Genomic DNA, 21028 nt, shown 5'->3' with positions numbered 1-21028 from the left:
TCCGAATAAGTTGTTATCTAAGCGTTTTATAGAAAGATGGGTACTTGCGCAAAACTACTATCCCAGTACTTTACCGCCAAGGTCAGCGATCCGCCAGGCATAGATCAAGTCCTGCCCTCCTAAAAAATACAATCGTTAGAATGATTAACTATATACACATCTTCAGTATAAATTATACATCAAATAAGAAACTCAAAATGAACTATATACAGATACGTCTAAATCAACCATCCATATATATGAACCAAACCGAATACCTGCCTCTTCCCCCCAATATACCTCCTTACCCCTAAAGCCTCGCCTTCAAGTGCCCCAAAACCATCCTCAACCGTTTCACCGCTGGCCCGTCTTCCCCCGTCCCAGCAACCCCGCCATCCTCCCCACATTCCTTGCGTTCCACAACTTCCTTCTTCGCAGCTTCCACATACGGTTTCAGGAAACCCCACACCGTATCCTGGTACGTCCCATCAACCTCCAACCACTCTGCTATGCCAGGCATTGTTGTCCAGTCCCATTCCCCGCCCTGGCCATGTTGGCGTGGTTCTTGCGACTGTTGTTGGATGGCGGAGAGAATGGAGTTGATGTCTGGGATGAGGCTGAGTTGGTTTGGGGGGAAGGGGTGGATTTTTGTTGCTTCGGTTGAGAAAGAAGGGGGGGAGGCAGAAGAGGACGGTGGCGGTTGCTGTAGCATGGAAGGGTCTAGCTCGAGGAGTTCGCTTTGCGGGGATTCGGGGGTTGCGAATGTTGCTGGTTGGAACGTTGGAGAGGTGAGGAGGGCGATGACGTCTTGACCGTCTGTGGAGTGAGGGATATATGAAGCCCGGTGGTATGTGCCGATGTTGGGGTCGTTTGGTTTATGACTGTGATTGCGGGTGGTGTTTCCGGCGGGAGAGGAGTTGTGCCAAGCAGAGTCGAAGTCGTCATTGGGCAGGTTTTGCTGAGGGTTGGAAGAGGTGGAAGGATCGAGGAGATCTTCCATCTCCCCTGCTCTTAATTTTCCTTTTCCCTTCGTGCTGGTTGCATCGTAGGGGTCTAGAAAGAGAGTGTCATTGCCATTGTCGTGGCCGGCAATGTTATTCTGCGTAGGATCCTGGAACCGTTCCCAAGCTCTTTGATCATCTTCATCAATTAGGCTCATTGTCGCCGGGAGAGGAGCGGAGCGCAATGACTCAGAAGGGAACCTCTGGGCTCCGCTTGCACGGCTTGATGGCTGACCTAGGCTTAACCCATGCGAATGGAGGGTATTCTCAGACGCTGAATCACCAGCGTGGAGCAGCGCATGAGCGTTGGAAGAGGGTGAGCTTCCTTTGCTGGACAAGCCTAGTCCTGCAGTAAGGGTTGAGGATATGTCGCCTGCTAGAGAGCGGGAGGGAGACCCTGAAAAGGTGTTTTGTAGCAATCCTGATGCGGAATGTTGGATTCTACTTGCAATTGAGGATTTTGGCGGAGCGGGTTCCGAGGTGGCAGAGGTGGAGGAGGGTGGCGGCATCTGTTCCTCATTTCGCAAACCCCGCTGTGACTGTTGGTGAGGGCGAGATGAAGGAGGATTATTACCCATTTGTTTGGTGTTTAAATCTCAAATTCCCTTCCGGAGGTATATATAACTTTTTATACGTATATTCAAGGCCTCTGGAATTGATGAAGAGAGGCAAACGCGTGTTGTCAATGGATATCATAGACTTCATTTCTGTTCCATTAATAAATCCATAGTGATATCCTTTTGGCTATATGGTGGGTTGACAGGTGAGAAGAATGAAGTCGGTGTTGATAACATGTGAAAGAGTAAAAATAATTAAGCTGGAAGCGAAAATAGCTATTTCTCAAGGTAAAACTACCTAGGCACTGAAGGTGATGGTAATATTAAGCAACCAACAGGAGGACCACCATATTCGAGACCACACTGAGCTAGGCTAGGACTGGAATAAAACAAGAAAAGATACACTCAACCTAGTGCGCGATAAGAGTAACGACAAAGCAGCCTGGTCTGTTGGCGAAGTGGGATAAGAGGTATTTCCGTGTACCTCCCCCACCAAAACCGCCGCCCGGTACCTGTGACGACAAACCGCGCACCCTCTCCATATTCCGGTTTGTTGAGCCTCTTTGCCTTTCCGGGGTGTGACCTGTCCATCTTCCTCTTCCTCTGTTGCTTCTCCTCTCCGTTCAACTCTGCTTTCGTCTCCCTATCCTGTTCCAACGGCCATAGACCATTTCTTTTTCATTTTCTCTAGGTCTGCGATTGCTCTAGCTTCCTGTTCCTCCCCTCTTCTCCCACTCTTCTCTCTTGGCTCGGTCGTCTTACGTTAGTTACCTCTCCCAGGCCACCCATTTCTCTTGACCATTGTCCTTGCTTCGTTTTAGTCTCCGGTAAGTAATTACCTTAAAGAAACTGCTTACCACTCCTCCCCCTCCTTATTTAAATGCACCGTGTTTGATTCTGAGACCTTGCCCGCTGGACAGGCGAGTTGGCTGCTGTTTGAGTGTTGTGGTCTTTCTCTTTTGCCTTTGGTTGCTCGCCCGCTCGCATTGCCAGAATTCCTCCCACGTCAACAACCAACCAGCCCACATCGTCATAACTAACCAAAGGCCACAACCAAACAGTTCTCTTCTATAGACCGTTATCTTCTCTTCCTCTTCTTCAACTCCTATTCTTCCATCTCCTTTCGATAACCTAATTGTAATCGTCCGCGTGTTTACGTCCCGTGTGTCCATTTTCCCCCGCCATTTCGCGCCAGCTCTCCAACCCTCCCGGCCCTGCTCGTGCAAGCCCTGTGATATTGACTATCTCAACACACATAACCCCGCAGATAAGAAAGCAGAAAAGCAATCACCCAGGCCTCACCACCTGCTAGATATTTTGTTTTGTCTGTGCACAACCCATAACAGAGGGTTGATCGTTCTTAAAAAATGGTAGACGGAGATCCAGGTTCACCTACCTGGAAGTTCACACAGTAAGCGCTCCACTACTTCCCATTTTCACTACTTTTCCACATCATCCAATGCGACTGGAAAATACGTACAACACCCTAGGCAGATTCCCGCGGGCTCCATTCGCCTGAGCCCCCAGCGGAATTTTGTTGCTAGTTGCGATCTTTAGGAGCACTGGTGGGGATTTTTTTAATACTTGTGGAACACCTTTCTAACAGCTTCAATCCAGATGCTTCGGCGATAAAGGGGATGTGGAGGACATTACAGATGGTTTGATCCCTCCATTTTACTTATATTATTCCACTTTTCCCCCACCCTCGCACTTTTCCGGCCTTTTTGGCTGAAGATACTTTGGCGACCTCTCAACTTTCGCAACGGATAGCGCTGATGCATCTCGTTTTCCTACAGCTGATATCATATCAACGGTTGAGTTCGATCACACGGGAAACTACCTTGCAACGGGTGACAAAGGAGGACGAGTAGTATTATTTGAGAGAAACGAGACGGTATCCTATTGCTCTTAAACATTCCCACTCGGTCATTCAATGAGCGTAAGACAGAAACTCTGACTTGTCCCGAGTAGAAAAAAACATGCGAGTATAAATTCCATACCGAATTCCAATCTCACGAGCCGGAATTTGATTACCTAAAGTCCTTAGAGATTGAAGAGAAAATCAACAAAATAAAATGGTGCAGACGACAAAATGCATCCCACTATCTCCTTTCGACCAACGATAAGACCATAAAGCTTTGGAAAGTGTTTGACAAGTCGTTAAAGGTCGTTGCGGAAAATAACCTCTCTCATGATCTCACACCGGCAGGCGCTGTAGCTGGTGGAGGCATGCCACGCGCCCCGCAAATTTCCTTCCGTGACGCATCCTCGCTCAAACTGCCTCGCCTCACCCATCACGACACTGTAGTTGTTGCAGTTCCTCGACGTATCTATGCTAATGCCCATGCTTACCACATCAATAGCATATCGGTCAACAGTGATGGCGAAACATTCATCAGCAGTGACGATCTTCGAATCAACCTATGGAACTTAAATATCCAGGATCAGAGCTTCAATATTGTTGATATTAAGCCCGCAAATATGGAAGAACTGACGGAAGTTATTACAGCTGCGGAATTCCATCCTACTAGTTGTAACTGGTTCATGTATGCTAGTTCCAAGGGAACTATCAAACTCGCAGATATGAGGCAGAGTGCTCTCTGCGATCAGCATCACAAACGTACGTTTTTGAGTCCATCATCCCTCGCGTCAATGACCTTTTGACTCCATATCACTCTCCATCTCTGCTAACCTCAAATTTCTCCTTGAATAGAATTCGAGCAAGAAGAGGATGCTTCTTCCCGTTCTTTCTTTTCCGAAATCATTTCCTCCATTTCTGACGTCCGTTTCTCGAATGACGGGCGCTATATACTATCTCGCGACTACCTAACCGTCAAAATATGGGATGTCAACATGGAAAGACAGCCTATAAAAACGATCCCGATCCACGAGCACCTCCGCCCCCGGCTTTGCGATACGTATGAAAACGACAGCATCTTTGATAAATTCGAGGTGGTATTTTCCGGCGATGCGGAGAATGTCATGACTGGCAGCTACAACAATAATTTTATGATCTATCCCTCCGACCCTAACAAGGAGACCGAAGTTGTCCTCCAGGCCGACAAGACTGCATTCAAGGCAAAGAAAGTTGGCGTACCGACTCCCATAAATTCTTCCGCGTCAACCAATAAAAAGGGGGGATCGAGGGCTGGTAGTCCTGCAGGTGCTGGTGGAAGGATGAAGAAAGAAACAGACGCAGATCAAATCGATTTCAACAAAAAAATTCTGCATATGAGTTGGCATCCTTTCGAAGATAGCATTGCAATCGCGGCCACTAACAATGTAAGCTTTGAGTCTTCTTATCCTTGCGTTATTTTGTCTGCCCTATCAACCCATTTTACATAGTTATCCTTCTTGCTTTGCCTTCTCAATTTTTGGTCTCTCAAACTCTAACATATATTTGTTTTCTATAGCTATTCGTGTTCTCAGCCCTGTGAATCGACGCAGAAGGACGAAGAAGGAAAGACGAAAAAGGGAAAAATAAAATAAAAATGAAACAATGCTGGTTGCATCGCCTCACCTTGTTCTTGCCCTTGATTATAATATCCCAGTCCTACACGACACTATCCACCCATCTATCTATTACATACACTTACTTCTACTACCTCCAGCAAAAATCCACCTCGCCCAGTTTAATTTGTGTTATCAGGGCATTAGCAGCAGGCCTTCCGCCAGCAAATACAATTTATTTCCCTCTTTACCTTGAACCCATTTCGCTCTCCCTTTCCCTCTCCGTCTCTGTCGATTCTCTTTATGCTGTGTTGGTCCTCGCGTCTTGAACCCGCGTAGTTTTTACCTCTTGTTTAATTTGCAAGGAGGGGAATGAACAAAAAGGAAGGAAAAATCATTCATAAATTAGGTGCTGAAATTTCTCTCTCGCTGCCACACACATGATTTGCTTTTGGTGCAAGGGAACAAAAGCGGAAGGATAATGTATAAAGGAATAAAGCTAGTTGATGTGATACGTACAGATGATATGTGGTGTAGAGAGGTTCTTAAAGTTCTTACACAAGTTTCACACCCTATTTTCACCTACTTCCTCCCTGCCACACACCACTCAATCCTGTTGATGATGAGCAAATTTGGAAGATTGATATGAATAACTTCGTCCTCCCCCCCTTTTTACGCTTTCCTTGTTCCTTTTAGCATTTGTTGGTATGAGACGATCGGGTAGGATAATAAAATGCGTTTCACTGTCCTGCCTGCTTCCCCCCCGATAACCCAAAACCCGGAACCAACTAAGGAAAAGAAAACAAGACTATAAAAAATGAATGAAATGAGTAATGGAAAAGGACATCCGTCCACGGGAATAAGAGAGAAATTTATCTAACAAGAAGAGGATAAGAGATGGCGGATTTTGAGGGGGTGAGGAACAAAGTTTTATACATCTGCCCAGTTACAAGCCCCTTTACACATGGGTGATGGAAATTTCAACACAATATCGCTGAGTTGGGAACCAGGAAAGGCGTTAGGCTGGAGAATGAAAAGTATTCATCAAATACACAAGTCTGAAGCATTCTCGATGAAGAGGGGAGGGGAGTAGGTACATTAACGTTGGAGCGGATTCTTTGGATAATAGGGATGGCTATTGACGAGTTGGGCTCCTTTTTCCTTTGCGCATTTTCCACTGTTTTATTTTTGTTTCTTTTACTTTCTTTCCCCCCCTCTCTTTTCACTGAATTGCAAGGATCCAAAGAATGAAAGAAAGAAAGGGTAGGGTTTGTGTTTGTTGGATTACTTTTTTCCCCCTTTGCTTGGAAATACTACAATAGAAGGTTTCTTCTCCCCTCCATATCAATTAATTAGTTATTTTATAGTTTTCTTGATGGTCGTTTTTTCTAAGATCTCTTTGGAGATTGTCGGCTACTTTTTCTCCTTTCCTTTCCTTCTGCTCCTTGGTTTACTCCATCTCCAAAAATTTTTCCATCGTATGCTCTTTCCTACAACAGTCGCAAGTTTAAGTCCAGGGGCCCGGCAGGCGCGGAAGAAATATAGAAATAAATCGAGTTTTTCTGGTTTCTTTTTCTTTCTTTCTTTCGACATCGATTTCCACTTTCGTTTTCGGGTTCGAAGGAATATGGGCAGGCAGCCACGCCAGGCGAAACTTGTACACATGCCTAGGAGTACTGGTGGGATGGAATGGACGTAGGATTTCCGTGTGCTTCATAACACGTTTTGCTATTATTCATTAAACTTTCGTGATTTCATCTCACATAAGCTTGGAACAGCCTTTTTCTATCTCCGGTGTTGTAGCCGGGTAAGGTATGATGGTAGCTATGTATTGAGACAGTAAAGCATTGCTGTGGTGTATCAGACACTTTTATCACTTGATCTTCCTAACGTACCATTTGCGTAGCGGCAAAGTCCTGGATTTTCAAGTGTTAGATTCTTTTAGATTTTCAGTTGAAAGGGATAGAAAAACGAACTGAACGGTGAAAAATATAGCGATGCAATAAAAAGGAAAAGGGTAATAAAATATTGGCGTACCGGAAACTCATCTATGATAGAAGCAGCTACGCTTTCAACTTCCTCAGCCAAGTTTTGAACGCCAGCATCCCAGGCTCTTAAACTTCGTCCTGCCGCCTCTGCTGTGGGGCCAACACCAGGGATTCCCGAGTCGAAGTAAATCACGCCTTTAATCTGATCAATTGTACCTTTTAATCTCCCTTGCTCAAGCATGCGCGCAGCATATGCCTCTGCTCTCTCCCCGGCGCTCAAATCACCACTGGCCTCAAGTCCAAGAATGTTGCCCAATTCCTCTACGTGGATATTCTCATACAGACGACTAGCCGCGAGGAGATTGTGTTCGATTACAGCTCGACCAAGCACTGTGGATCCATCTGCAGTTACAGCTAGTTGGTGAGGGACTAGCTTCTCAGCGAATGCCTTCACCTCTCCAGCGGTGAGTAGCCTATCCATGAATATCTTCTCCAATATATTGTATACGTCGAGAGACGACGATCGGTCGTCCTTGTATAGACGGGACAAAGTACGGGAACGTTGGGGCCCCGCGGGTCCGAGAACGGCACATATAATGGCTGCGGAAAGAGCCTGGAGACGATCTCCTTCCTCGATATCCCCAGATAAACTCAAATTGAGATACTGCTGGCTTGCATCGAGGAATCGGCGGTTAAAATCTGAAATGCGGGCCTGGGAGAGTTGGAAGTGAAGTTTCAACTCAGGGTCTTGAATCTTGGTGGGCATGTTCTTGACTCTGTTCAAGAAACTCTCTGCATTTGTGGTATCGTCTTCTTCTAAATATAGCCGTACGATACGAATCCATATGCGTACCTTCGCGTCGTCAGACATGAGATGTTGGGAACTATCGAAACGGATCGCCTGTAGGACTTTAGCTGCCTGTGTAAAATTCTCTTCCGCCTCGTACGCGTCTGCAAGAATTTCCCTCAGAACTGTATCCTGTGCCTCAGCAGAGGTCGAGTGGGATTGTATCTCGGATAGCGCATCTTGTCCAATCGCAATTATGATCGGAGCTGGTAGATTTCGGAGAGAGTTGATGAAGTTATCGAGGAGGGGTCTGGCAGCGACGATTCCGACGGTTTCGCCAAGGATGGAGTTTAGGAATGCATTAATGTTGGATTTAATGTTTGGGGATGATGGGGATGATATTATCTTGGATAGGAGCTCATTGTACAACTGCGGCTTGCTCTGTTGGTTTGTTGTTGATTCAATAGAAGCTAAGGATGAGGTGACATTAGGATCCGCCATTGCGGGTATGGTAGTGGGTGAGTCTCGTGGGCCAACGCTGGAAATGATGGCCCTTATATACTTTAGTTACAAGGAAGAACGGAGGTATTGCGGCAAGAAGAGGGAGCTAAATGAAGGGAACATTGTTACATATTCTATTTCGCCCGCTCCAACTCTTAGGCTTCATTTGGCTTAGTCAGCAGTCCCAACATAGTTACCATCTGTTAAAGGGATGGGAATAAATTTTATAGATATAGAATAGATCGGGCTCAGCCATAAATTCAAGCCGGCTATGATAAATACTAGGAAAGCATTAGACATGTATTGTACAATAATTAAGACTCCATGCTCTCAGCATCCACCAGCATTATGAGATATGATACGAGTCGGAATGTTGAATGTTACTGTCTGGGCGTCAGGTGGAAGATCACAGCTTCCATGGATGTGGTTACGGAAACGGTTTTCTGATTAACTGGGAATAATCAATAAACTCCAGTCTTTTGGCCGTGACTCGAAACGAAGGGCATGCATCGGCACCCACCAAAAGCAGTGTAACAAGGACAGCGGAAACTATTTACTAAGACATTGGTCCAATTAAGCTTAGTTATCCTCTAATGTTCCTTGTGAGGGGTACATAAAATAAATAAGAAAAAGAGAAGTGCCCCCTTTACTAATAGATGATTCTCAGACGCCATACCATGTTACTCCGATAAATTCATTTGGATGACCGTTCCGCCAATCTATACTACATTCTCAAACGAAACATTCGCGTCGTCATCGTCCATATCAGTACCAACACCCGAAGCAGTTGGCTCTCCTTCCGAGTCGAAATTGTAACCCGCTGTAGGCGGGAGCTCCTCCTTAGCATCTCTGTACGCTAAGGCGTCTGCGTAGTTGCTTTCCCTGGCTTCTGGCTTAAGTTCCCATGTCATGGCAAAATCCCCGCTTTTGACAAGATGGGCTACCATTTCCAAGGTTTGCTTGAGGTAAGCTTCGGGCTGCTTGAGTTCTGCTTTGAGAGATTTGAATGGCCAGTATTTATGTCGTCGGAAGCAGCCATAGATAAGATCTAGAAGCTCGTTTTGGGGCATGCGCGCCGTCTTATTCTCTTGAGCGCGCACTTTAGGAGGTTTGGCAACTTGCTGATCGAAAAGTTAGGAAAGGGAACGACTTAAGGCAATAGTTGGGTTAAAGGAGAATATGTATTGTGACTTACAATAAAAGTAGATTTATCGGCGGCAGCAACGGTCTTAGGTTTAAGCATCTCACCGCTGACTTTGCCAATATATAATGTTTCGCGCTTAGGTTTAAGAACGTCAAGTGCCCGAGCTTCAGCCATTCTCTGATACTCCTCGTTTTCTACCGGAAGGCAGTTAAATTCGTCACGGACGCTGCCGACAATTGCCGTTTGTTCTAGATAATGCGGTAGAAACAATCTGTTAATATGTTCCTATATTGTCCTAAAAGCTCCGTAGATAGATAAACGTACTTGGTATTGTTTTCCGAGTGTAGGGCTCCCATTTCTTGCGATTGCTTCGTTTCCTAGACTCTCTTTTTGTCTGCTCATATAGGTATGATCTTCCATGCGGCTGCGCCTCATTAAACAGTAGATGCGTCCTGTCCCGATATCCCGGTAGGTCCTTTTCGGTGAAAATGAATGTGTTCTGTACCGCATAGGCTGACTTATCAGGATTGACATTTTGTCGCCGCAGGTTGTAATCTTTTGGAACACCTTTCATTTGGGGTATGTCATCAAGGCGCATGCTAACCTGTTAGACGGAGATAAATTAACTTTCTTCCTCCTCCTCTTCTTCTTCTTCTTCTTCTCGTTATTCTTGTTATTCTTATTCTCGCTTTTGCTGTAGTAGCTAATTCTAGAGAATAACATGGAAAGTGAGGCACATACACGTTTAATGTCCGTAGGGCCGCCCTCCACCCTGATGCTGCCGATTTGCACTTCCTCGTCATCCTCGAGCCTTGACCAATTTTCCCAAAGCATTTTCGGTATACGGGTCAACCAAACATCTTGCATTGAATTAGAAAAATCCAAATCTCCAGTATCTTCGTATATATCATCGTCGGATACGGGCCCAGAGGCTTCAGGTTTGGCATCGGGGTCTGGCTTGAGCATAGGCATTGGGCTTGGCTCTTGTTTAATTCGCTGGCCTCCAGGGCCTGGTCCCGAAGCCATGTCACGGGTATATCCAGCGGCAATTATCTGATATAAGTCTTGGAAATTCGTTCACGCGACGTCGAAGTATGTTAGAGATATTTCAAAGTGGCTGCAGGAGTGTCCGGAATTTGCCCGTATTCCCACTTTTGTCATTCAATATTATATCCGTGGTTGAATGCGATATTTCCCAAATACCCGCTCCGTAGTTTCAGCAGCTCAAGTCGTGGATGTCATTCCGCTCATTCAGTTCTGGGAGGAAGGTAGGTTGACAATTGCTCTGGCTTTGACACCGCCACGTGACGAATTGTCCTGACGGATGTACCACGTGACTACCACACGTCATCTTTTCCAGATATTTCGAATGGCAGGGACGTTTTCCTTTCAATTCACCTTGCTCCAACTTCGACGTGTTGTATCAACACAGGTGATAAGCATCTACAAGGATTACAGTGGCCCTAGAGCGAACTTTGTCATGACAGAAGACCAGGATCTCTTAGCTAAAATTGGACTGCTTGCTGGTGAGTTTCCCATCAGGCTTATTTTGATACTTGATTTATTCTGATGTGCTTCAAGGGCAAATCAATCAGCATAAAAATCAGGCTACACCCCCAACCCAGCCATCACGCGGCGGACGTTATACATCTTACCACTCAACCCACCCGCGACGTCACGCGGGATGGGCTCCCTATCGTGGACGAGCTAGCCATCCAAGTTCGAGACGCCATGCAGCTCCTCATCGAAATCGAACGCTAGTTCTCAGCAACCTGTCTACGCCGGCAGAAAGTGCGAGCGGCACCCCATCCTGTAATGCATCAACTGATGAAATGAATGAAGCAAAACCTGTATGCCAAAATGGATGGGTTGCCAAAAGGGACCGCCACATGCAACTCATAAACTCTGCAATATATGATAAAGAAGCTCAAGCCAGAACCAAGGCTATCGAGGAGAGCCGCAAGCTCAAAGCCCAGAGGATAGCACAGCGAGAGGAGGCCAAGGTCTTGAGATATGTACAGGGTGTTGGCGGATACCGACCGGTCGCAACTCCGGTTGTTGGGCAACGAGCGGCTTCCTACCGAATCACCATTCAAGATGTTCCGTTCCAAGTGGTGCGAGGTGGCAGCAAACTAATTCGGTTACCTAGTGAGATATACATCCCTATAGCTGGCGATTCTGAAACTGGCTTACTCTTTCTAGATGAACCGTCGGCGGCGAACGTTACTCCCAAGAAGGTGAACATTGGTGGTGTAAACTTCGTAAGAAGCAAAAAAGGAAACCTGCATCGTTTAGGATCAGTGGTTTCAAGAAAGTATGTAGCAGGCTGACGGCGTTTATTTGGTAGGGTTTCTTCAATATTGTCATTAACTTATATAAACTATAGGAAAACTGGGACTGTTAAGAAAAAGAATGAACGCTGCAAAAGATTTACTTCGACGGGTACCCGACTCTCTCCCTCCGGAAGACTTCACCACACCCACCATCATGATGCCGATTGACCATACGGGTTTAGATTGGGGAAGTGTGCGTTTTGCCGTACTGACTAATATCTTTTTTCTAGGTTCCTGCTTCAAAGGGCCAAATTGCCCCTATATCCACGATCCTAATAAAGTTGCCATCTGCAAAGAGTTCCTTCAGACAGGCAAATGTGCAGCTGGCTCGGCGTGTGACCTTTCTCACGAACCAAGCGCCGAAAGGTCCCCTTCGTGTTTGCATTTCCTTCGTGGGCGCTGCTCCAATCCATCATGCCGATATGCACACGTTCGAGTTAACCCTGGTGCGCCTGTTTGTCACGATTTTGCGATTCTGGGCTACTGCAGCAAAGGGGAAATCTGTGACCAGCGTCATGTTCACGAATGTCCCGACTATGCTAACACGGGGAATTGCGGCAATCGGAAGTGCCAGCTCCCTCACGTGGACCGCGCAGGTCAAATCCGCAAGATTGCAGCTAATAAGGCAGAAACTACTGATGATAGAGACAGCGCCGACGACGATGATATTTTAAGCGATGAAGAGGCTTTCGATGAAATTGATTCAGATGATGTTGACTCCGACGATTCTGACGATGACCCCATCATAATCACAGAGGGTGTCGACACAGGCGAAATTTCACAGCAACAAGATTTTGTCCGTTTTTCGTCCTGATCCGGTGTCTGGGCCTTCTGTTAAATGGTCCAACAGCCGGAAAAGCTTGGGAGAAGACGCTCCTAGGAATCCCGCAAGGATTGATAATCGGGAATGGAATTACCGTAAGGATCAACCCTTTCAGAAGTCCTTGGCTTCTCCATAACTTTCCCTCCCCATTTTTTTTCTTTCCCTTCTCAAAAACGCAACGGCGATGAGCGTCCTCTAACGGAGGGCAGAATAAATGATACCATATGGCGTATCCTGTGACTTTTCTAAATGCATCTCTCGAATTATCCCTGTCTACCGAAAATCATCTCTGAGATGAATGGTAGACCCTTTTTGCCATTGGTCTTTCATATTCATTAATTTTTACTACCCGTTTCTTTTCTGATTCTTCTTTTTTGTTTTGCATTTGGTTTGGTCATAGGAATAGGAGATACCCTTGTATTGCATTGCCCTGATAGCTTAAGGCAACATTGATACATGCCTGTCGGTACAGGATAGTCACTTCCAAAAATGTGGTCGCTAGGCCATTGGGGAAAATTAAGAGCAGAAAGAAATGGGAAGGAAAACAAATTTCAGTTTAAGGTTATTGTTTGTTGAAAATAGAAAGAATCGAAGAGAGCAACAACCCATTGAGTAAAAATTAATATAAATATTCTGCATTCTTATTTGTGAATTGGATGTTTTCACATGTTCTTGTAAAAGTGATGAAAGAGTGGGAGTATTAAACATACAGACAACTCACACCCACACCTAGATCCCAATTGCCATACATGATAGGTTGGTAGGCCAGTGCTGGAGGGGGAAGAGTCGTCGAAACTGAAATACAGTAAATAGCCTTTAATTAACAGCGCACGACTTCTGCGGCAAGGGGCCATCCATTGAGGTAAAACAAAACATATAGGAGAAAATGGATTGACCATGGCGCAACACAATTGACAGCATGATAGACCATTTCAAGTTCCCCGTTCCAATGAGTTTCTGTTCGTTAATCTTATTTTAGCTTGTCTCTTCCATCTCATTTTATCTTCTCTCATCGTTGTCGTCGTCGGGCAGTAACTCATGCATAGTGCATAATAGCTGATATGCAACTACCGTTTTTCGTGTTTTCAACTCCATGTTATGTATATTTGTACTCTCAGTGTAGTTTAAGTATTTATTGCAATTGAGCAATCTGCGAACGAGAGATAAATTTGTCCAGGTGTATTCTAGGTTTTGGAAGAAGATTAATAGGATTGCTCCCTATGTGGATTGATTGATACGGCCACATTACGCTTCGCAATGGGGGACAACGAGCTCCGCCTCAGTTTCGTTTTCCTTCCCATAGTATTCATGCCAAATATTGGCTCCGAAAGCTACTGAGAAGGAGATATGGAAACCGGTTTATTGTTCAAATTTAGTTAGGCCAAAGGTGTTCTGACATCTTTCCCTTCCTTAGCTTGCCTTCCTTCAAGTGCTTAATTGCCCTGTAGCTTTGGGTCCTCTTCGCCTATACCTCTAACCCCTCTTTCGAGCACCACGCCAAGTCGCAGAATCCATCCCTCGAAAAAAACCAAGTAAGAACCAAGTGACGTAAATAGGCTCTTTGAGGTTAATGTACATGTACATGTACATGTACTCCGTACATATAAACTAACTCAGGGACCCGGTACCATGGGCCATGAATGCGAACACAAAAACGCAACAACGGAAACAGTTCACCTTAAATATTCAAGAAAGTTACTGAAGCAGTCGAGGTAATAATTCATCGTCAACTCGACCAGCCCACACATGCTATTCCATTAGATAGACCCCATATATATATGTATATGGCAGCATGCATGATAGCTGATTTGAATCAACCAAATCGGAAGGACGGCCAGCCCGGCCTATTGCCACAGACCGCGTGTAGGGTGCTCGTTTGCTACCTCGTAGTGACAGCCCACGAAATATGGACCCGTTAGTCTGACATGCGTTTTGGTGTATTGGCGACATTGTGGTGTGGACATGACGTTGTAGTGGGTTGTCCTACTTCGTCGGTACCCCATTTGCTTCCTGTTAAGCTGGACGTGGTTGATTTTAATTCCAACGTTGTGTGGTGTATTTAGATGCATGATGAGAAAATTGATGGGGTAGACTAGAGTATGCGCAATGACATACTCCATTTCCCTCATTCAGAAAAGCTACATATATACATCTCCTGTACCTGAGTCAAAGGTGGTGTGAATAGGTTCGTATCATACCGAGATAACAACCGTTCTTGTTCATTCGGACAATCAGATGCTAGTTGATGTCTTTGTACATACAGTGCATGCATATCGCCTGAAACATATGTATGAATGTGGCCCCATTTAAGCTGATGCTTAGGGAATCGTTCGAACGTAGGCTAGGGAGGCAAAATTAGTTGACAGGTAGGGTGGTGGCGTTGGTTGTAGAAACTCGGTGATGGAAAACCGGCACTATTTGGGTAAACCAGAGTGAGAAGTACAGAGTTGCCACATCAGGGTAATTTTGGGGACACACCGAAAATAGTCGAGTACTAGTAATTAGTTGTGGTAGATGAAAGTCAATCAACTAATTATAAATTCGGGACATATATTACACGGGTTATGAAACACGGATGACGTTCGATATTGTATCACAGATGACCTATATCCTAAGAGATGAAACATGATAGATACTTTTCTGTCAATGGAGAAACAGCAAGTCCATCAGCCTACTCTTTTGCTAGGCAAGGAAAAGGGTTGAAATCAAACACGTCCCTAGAGTACAAGATCGAAATGAAAACAACGAAATGAGAGTCATATGCTCTTCGTGCGCAAGGCCCAATTTGGATTGATTAGGCTCAGAACTCAGGCGCTAAGCGCGCCAAATTTAGACCCACTGATATCTTTGCTTCAATATAATTGGTTGCTTTTAAATTTTGCGCAATCTGATCACGCTTGTTGAACCAATTATACCTATTTGATAGGATGCTACATGCCAATACTTAGCTCAGAAGAGACACATTCTCAGGAAAAGTTTCCAACTAACAGAACCCGACAATGGAAAGCTTGGTATTCTTCGCACAAAATGCGACGCCTGGAACTCAGGTCTGCTTTTTAGATGGATATCTGGGAAAGAACTCCCGAATTACGTCGGCTCTTGTATCCTCGGTGTTTAGAAGTGTTCATTTGGCTAACACCCTAGGGAAACTAGGATGGATGCCTTGAGAATTGGAGGAGAGCCGTATTAAAACTAACGAAAACGAAAGATCGTTATCGAAGCGTGGTTCCCTTGTATGCATTCCTGGGACATAAAACCGGCAGCATATGGGATGACGCCCAGGGCTTGTCCTTTGTTGCTTGTTCTGGTTTTGATGTGAAAGCCTAGGGAGAGAAGTTAAGAAAAGAGAGTGGGATTGATAGTTCCATTTTGAGAAGCTGTATGGGACTTCGTTACAACTTCTACTGCAGGTTAACACACTGCGGTCTGGCATTCCACTGGCATGGTCTCAGGTGCATTACGCAGTTGTATGCCCCGTCTGTTGCTGGAAAGCATCAGCTGACTTTGTCTGTAGGCGTCAGCCACGGAGGAGGCCCTTGACTGAGTGAGTACACCTTTCGCAGTCTTCCACAACTCGCCATGCATATTCCCCGCCCAGTTCACTATCCTCATCATGAAAAGAGCATGCAAAATGCAATGATAGTGAGATCGCCCAAATGCAGCTTTACCCCTCTACGCAGTAAGCACACCCCCGCGATCCGCCAATCGCAACCCCACACTACCCCTCGATCCCAGCATTTGAACCCAGGTAAGGAATTGTGCGCTGATAAGCCCCCCAAGCCCCAAACCAACAACAAAGCAAGGAAAATGAATCCTGTTTTGAACTGTGATTCCAGCTTCCGTCTTCTCCTCCTCTTTTGCCCTGCTCAAGAAAAGGACCAGACCAGATGGCAAGCAGACGCCAAGTTCGGCTAGATTAAATTATGCACCGCGGCCCGTCCCTGGTCCCCCGCGTTCCCTGCTTATCACAGCGTGATAACGTGCATTGTTGTTATTGTTATTTCTTCTAGGATTTTTTTTTTTTTTTTTTTTTTTTCAAATCACCCTTGTCGTGTCTTCATTTCCCCTTCTCTTTTCTTTTGGCCCTATGATAAGGCACGAACGCGTTATATTTTACATGGATTTTTTTTATAGGGCTGGTTCAGACTCGCATGGTGGCAGTGAGGGAATGGGAGTGTGGGATGGCAAAGTCAGAGCCAATCTTTAATGATATAATGATGGAGGGAATTTGGGATCTCAAATTTAATTGGCTGTCCGTGCCGCAATTTTGGTCTATCGATGCCTTACGTTCTCTAGCCTCGTTGCCTGAGTTTTGCAGGGTGGAAGGTTATGATGAAAAACACATGTTTGTTGGTGCAAGGGAAATCTTAGCCCATGGTCTGTGGAGAGTGCAGAAACTCCCAGTAACTAGATGTCGGTAGGTTTTCTCAGGTCAGAATTGGATGTCAGTTAATTAACCTAAAAAGACGAAACGGACAAGAAGAGTTACGGACATGCAATTGAAATGCACGCGCCGCGTTAGAAGAAGCGGTGACTGACTGCCTCAGGCTCATAATGTCATCAATTAAATAACATCGCCTCCTCTCAGCGTGAAGGCACGTCAAGCTGACCGAGGCGTCTTGTTGTATTGTTATAATATCCGTGGTCCGATGCGCGTAAGTAGCGAGAGAAATGAGTGGCTCTCAGTTTTTCTCCGTACAAATATTTGCGTGGTTGTGCTCTTGAAATTCTGTCTGGCCCGTTCTGGTTCGTTTCACTTCATGCCTGTCAAGTGTTGAGGTGGTAGGTGTGGATGTTGCCCTGGTTGTTGTTTTGTAAGGCATCTTTCCAGTCTTGTCCACTCGAGGATAGATTAGTTAGTTAGTGTGTATTCACACTAACTAACTTGATGCTCCGCCCGTGGCGTATAATTTTTGGTTATTTTTCACAACTGAGAAACTTGTGAGAGGTGAGGCAAGTTTCTGCAAGTTTCTTTCTGGGGAGAACGATAGCAAACGAAAAATAACTGGCTAAGAAGTAGCGGTTACATAAGAACGGGTAGCCAGATGAAACTGGAATACAACAGCGGACAAGTATGCAAGATACCTGATAGGATAGTTAGTTATCCATACCCCCTGTTCTTAATCCTGTAATAGCTGTTATTTAATAGGTACTTAATTAGTTATTGACAGTGGCAACGTAGTTATTCATAACTTTTCGCAAAAGCCTTACTGCGCCGGTAGGTACATGTTGGGATCGCTGTCATTTCGGGGCGAGAACCCCACTTGATTTCGAACAATTTCCCTCCCACTTCATGTTTTCTCTAAATTTTGTTCATGTAGGTATGTTGATTATGATCACATCGTTTTCATCACCATACTGCAGCATTGACATATCGGTGCAAAGTAAACACTCTCTGCGACGGAAATCGCCCGCTGATCATCCACCCATCAAAGGTGAACTAACCATGTATGTAACTTGACTTTGAAAATAACCACCCCGCCATCTGGTAGGCCAGGTCTGGCGCTAAATGGGGGGATTTGGGAATCATTACGCTGTTGGTTCCGTCAAGCTCATCTGTCCCTGAAAAGGAGGTAAGTAGACCGACAGTTTGACACATTCTCTCTGCATAAACAGGAAATTCACTCTTTCACTATCAATTATGTGGGCCTGTTTAAACATTAATACGGAGACCAGGCGTACCTGAAGTAGATAGGCCCAAAATAAGGCATAGACTCATTTTTATTCGGAACCGATGATCCTACCAGGCGGTTAAAAAATAGATACCCCCTTCCCCTGGTTTATGGAATTGTACCAGACATTTGTATTGTACTGTACAATCAGGCAAAACTTGGCGGTAAGATAGATTTGAAGAAAATCACAAAATTTTTCCGTCCTCGCGATGTTTGAACTAGTAGTATCCATGAGGATATTGTTAATAGAGGCAAAGAATATCATGAAAAGGGGCGAGGCGATCTCAGGACTTGAATCTCTTTCGCTGCTCGGGCTCAGATGTCTGAGATGTGAGGCGTTCAGGCCGAAATGATCCTTTTCTGTCTCTTCTCTTCGCACTTACTTCGCTTTAGCCGGTTATCGGCCCTTCATTGATTAGTTATGATTGTTTCTCGTGCATCTGGGTCTTTGGGGGCGCCATCCGACTGGGTGGGGTCGTAGTTGACTGCTGGCTGTTTATTCAGCGAAGGAGCAGACTGAAATCGAGACCTTGGATATGATTGACTGATGAACTGGCTTGTTGATTAAACTACCTAGGTAACAAAGCATTTACTTGCCGTACTGATCGTTCGGTTTTCGATTTGAAGAGGAAAAGCGCAAGTGGGGGATGAGGGGTGTGGTGTTTACGCATGAATTTTATTTTCTTTTTTCTCATGATTCTTTTTTTCCTTTTTCTTTCTCCCCGTGCTTTGGTTCAGATCTTGGGTTTGTAGATCGTCCATTCGTTCTCACGCCTTTCCCTCTCAGGAAGAAGGACAAAAAAACAGACTAGAGTCCGTATTTAATGGGGAAATAGGCATCTGCTTTTTACATTGGGAAACATGGCTGCCAAGGAAAGGGATCGGGAGATGGGGATAAGAAGAGACACGAGAGAAAGTCACAGGGAGGCGCATATTCTGATGGAACGCCGGTCTTTCTGATCGTGGGACATGGAGGTGTTAAATGTGTTGAAAAGATCAACTAATAGGGAGCGACACTAGGCGGTATCGTGATGACGAAGACGTACGCATCATGCGAATGATGCGGGTTCAAGGAAAAAGCTATCATAACTGAACTTCAGAGTCTATCTTTAGGGGCTCTAGAACAGAGTTGGTCGTAAATTGATGTTGAAACAGGATGGAGAATAATGATGCCAGAGCGAGAACGGACAGTGTTCGGCGAATTTACTGGCCAGTACTCTATAAATCTGTAGAATATGAAGAGATAGGGAGGTCAACAGAGAGTGATGCCGATTCCTGAAGCGGGATGCAGGAAAGTTAAGAGGGAGAAGGAAGCACGAATGAGGTCATCCAAACAACGGTCATCCATTCCTCCTCAACTGCCAGTTTTTACCGAAGCAACATGACCACGACACCCCGAACTACACGAGAAAGAGAGAAACCCAGAGACAACTTGGTGGATAGCATCCTCAGCACCACTGTTGCTTTGCTTGGAAATGAAAACCATTACCATTTCTACCATGCGATGCCCTCTTCTCGATATTGATGGCTATCCACTGTCCAGAAAATTAGGGTTCCCGATGACATGGTGCATGCATGTTGAACATGTACTGTACATGTCCCATGTTCAGGTCCATGTACTAAGTTCTGAGACGCGTATCGAACTTATGCAGAATAAGAATGGAGAATAATAAATAAAGACGGAGATATGCTGCGCAATATGAATGATCAGATGGTGGATGGCTTCCCGGGACCAGAACAAAAAGGTATAGTACGAGGAGCGCAAGGGCAGCGACCACATGAGGAGCGAAGTCTACTGAGTATATCTTAGCTCCAGGTGCGAAATCGACCGGGACCTTAAATTCTGGTGCTGGGGTTCGTGGCAGCCACTCAGCGAGCCGGGCCCGTGTCCCCTGGTGCTGGATCCTGTTCAGGTCAGGTATTGCTTAAACAGCCAGTTGGGAGTCTCAGACGCACGTCTACCCAATGCTAGGCAGAGCGACCAATCGCTACCATGCGGCGAGCTCGAGACGGACGATAAAGCGTCGCCTTACTTTTTGGATCCCACACGCCTATGTTGGGGATCCTTTGGACCCTGGGACCTCCCATCTTACGGGACCATTCATCAGTCCCGGGACCAGAACAATCACAGAACGTTCTGACTGCAATGTGTGGTGTTTCTCTTTCACACTTTTGTATTTTTGGCGGAGTATCCGGTTCATCCATAAAAAAAGAAAAGAAAAAAGGAACCAGGGCAATATGGGCCTTCGGTTACGGGCCTTGATTTGACAGTGGCTCTGACATGAATGTTGCCTCCCGAATTATGATTATTTTATTTTTCTGGCTCTCTACTCATGCCTGAATTCCGATATGATACGTCGGGCTTTCCTTCCATGCTTGATCCCATTGTGGAATAGACTCATTCTCAAACCGATGCTAACGACTGCAAGGTTCGCCAAACCCGTTGACCGACTGGACGGGGAGAGGTTGGCTTGCGCGAGATGCCAGGAAAAACTAACGTTTTAGAGGATCTGCCCGCAGCACGAAGAATGGAGCTTCCCTTTCGAACAAAAGCAGTGGCCTTGAAACCCGAGCGAAACATACAGTACTCGAGATCCTCGAAGAAACATTTTCTGTTATATTATTTATTCGATCCTCCTCTTCATGATCTTTGCTCCCTTCAATCAATTTCCCTTCTTCACTCTATGACTGCGCAGCTGCAGACCGCTATATCATTTACGCATCCAAGACATACACTCCTGCATCCTCCTACCCTCATATATTAAACCAACCTGCCCTCGAACTCCTCGTTCT

At 45.5% G+C, this 21028-nt stretch overlaps 8 protein-coding genes across 8 annotated transcripts; 4 read left to right on the top strand and 4 right to left on the bottom strand.

Annotated features, from left to right (window-relative positions):
- Nucleotides 1-289: 289 nt before the first annotated feature.
- On the bottom strand, nt 290-1558 carry HCBG_01919 (uncharacterized protein; the record flags this gene model as incomplete). The annotated part of the gene is made up of 1 exon (XM_045428968.1): nt 290-1558. One exon carries the CDS (start codon nt 1556-1558, stop codon nt 290-292), a length of 1269 nt encoding a protein of 422 aa, XP_045290754.1.
- An 851-nt stretch (nt 1559-2409) lies between these two features.
- HCBG_01918 (uncharacterized protein) lies at nt 2410-2709 on the bottom strand (the record flags this gene model as incomplete). The annotated part of the gene is made up of 1 exon (XM_045428967.1): nt 2410-2709. One exon carries the CDS (start codon nt 2707-2709, stop codon nt 2410-2412), a length of 300 nt encoding a protein of 99 aa, XP_045290753.1.
- Nucleotides 2710-2904: 195 nt separating this feature from the next.
- Nucleotides 2905-5498, top strand: HCBG_01917 (phosphoprotein phosphatase subunit 2-beta regulatory; the record flags this gene model as incomplete). Its single annotated transcript, XM_045428966.1, has 5 exons — nt 2905-2948; nt 3272-3431; nt 3509-4157; nt 4251-4819; nt 4951-5498. The coding sequence occupies 5 exons, from the start codon at nt 2905-2907 to the stop codon at nt 4972-4974; spliced, it is 1446 nt and encodes a 481-aa protein (XP_045290752.1).
- Nucleotides 5499-6700: 1202 nt separating this feature from the next.
- On the bottom strand, nt 6701-8263 carry HCBG_01916 (COP9 signalosome complex subunit; the record flags this gene model as incomplete). The annotated part of the gene is made up of 2 exons (XM_045428965.1): nt 6701-6715; nt 7025-8263. 2 exons carry the CDS (start codon nt 8261-8263, stop codon nt 6701-6703), a joined length of 1254 nt encoding a protein of 417 aa, XP_045290751.1.
- A 719-nt stretch (nt 8264-8982) lies between these two features.
- HCBG_01915 (transcription initiation factor iif) lies at nt 8983-10433 on the bottom strand (the record flags this gene model as incomplete). The annotated part of the gene is made up of 4 exons (XM_045428964.1): nt 8983-9384; nt 9459-9655; nt 9732-10011; nt 10149-10433. 4 exons carry the CDS (start codon nt 10431-10433, stop codon nt 8983-8985), a joined length of 1164 nt encoding a protein of 387 aa, XP_045290750.1.
- A 343-nt stretch (nt 10434-10776) lies between these two features.
- HCBG_01914 (CCCH zinc finger protein) lies at nt 10777-13206 on the top strand (the record flags this gene model as incomplete). The annotated part of the gene is made up of 5 exons (XM_045428963.1): nt 10777-10933; nt 10989-11555; nt 11610-11721; nt 11794-11849; nt 11971-13206. 5 exons carry the CDS (start codon nt 10777-10779, stop codon nt 12552-12554), a joined length of 1476 nt encoding a protein of 491 aa, XP_045290749.1.
- Nucleotides 13207-16142: 2936 nt separating this feature from the next.
- Nucleotides 16143-18452, top strand: HCBG_01913 (uncharacterized protein; the record flags this gene model as incomplete). Its single annotated transcript, XM_045428962.1, has 6 exons — nt 16143-16311; nt 16698-16980; nt 17735-17781; nt 17885-18011; nt 18061-18136; nt 18387-18452. The coding sequence occupies 6 exons, from the start codon at nt 16143-16145 to the stop codon at nt 18450-18452; spliced, it is 768 nt and encodes a 255-aa protein (XP_045290748.1).
- A 1282-nt stretch (nt 18453-19734) lies between these two features.
- HCBG_01912 (uncharacterized protein) lies at nt 19735-20376 on the top strand (the record flags this gene model as incomplete). Its single annotated transcript, XM_045428961.1, has 2 exons — nt 19735-19802; nt 20052-20376. 2 exons carry the CDS (start codon nt 19735-19737, stop codon nt 20374-20376), a joined length of 393 nt encoding a protein of 130 aa, XP_045290747.1.
- Nucleotides 20377-21028: the final 652 nt, after the last annotated feature.

The sequence above is a fragment of the Histoplasma capsulatum genome, assembly GCF_000150115.1.
Source record: "Histoplasma capsulatum G186AR genomic scaffold supercont2.2, whole genome shotgun sequence".
NCBI lineage: Eukaryota > Fungi > Ascomycota > Eurotiomycetes > Onygenales > Ajellomycetaceae > Histoplasma > Histoplasma capsulatum.
Note: the sequence above shows the minus strand (reverse complement) of the source record. Positions and strands in the feature narration are given on the sequence as shown.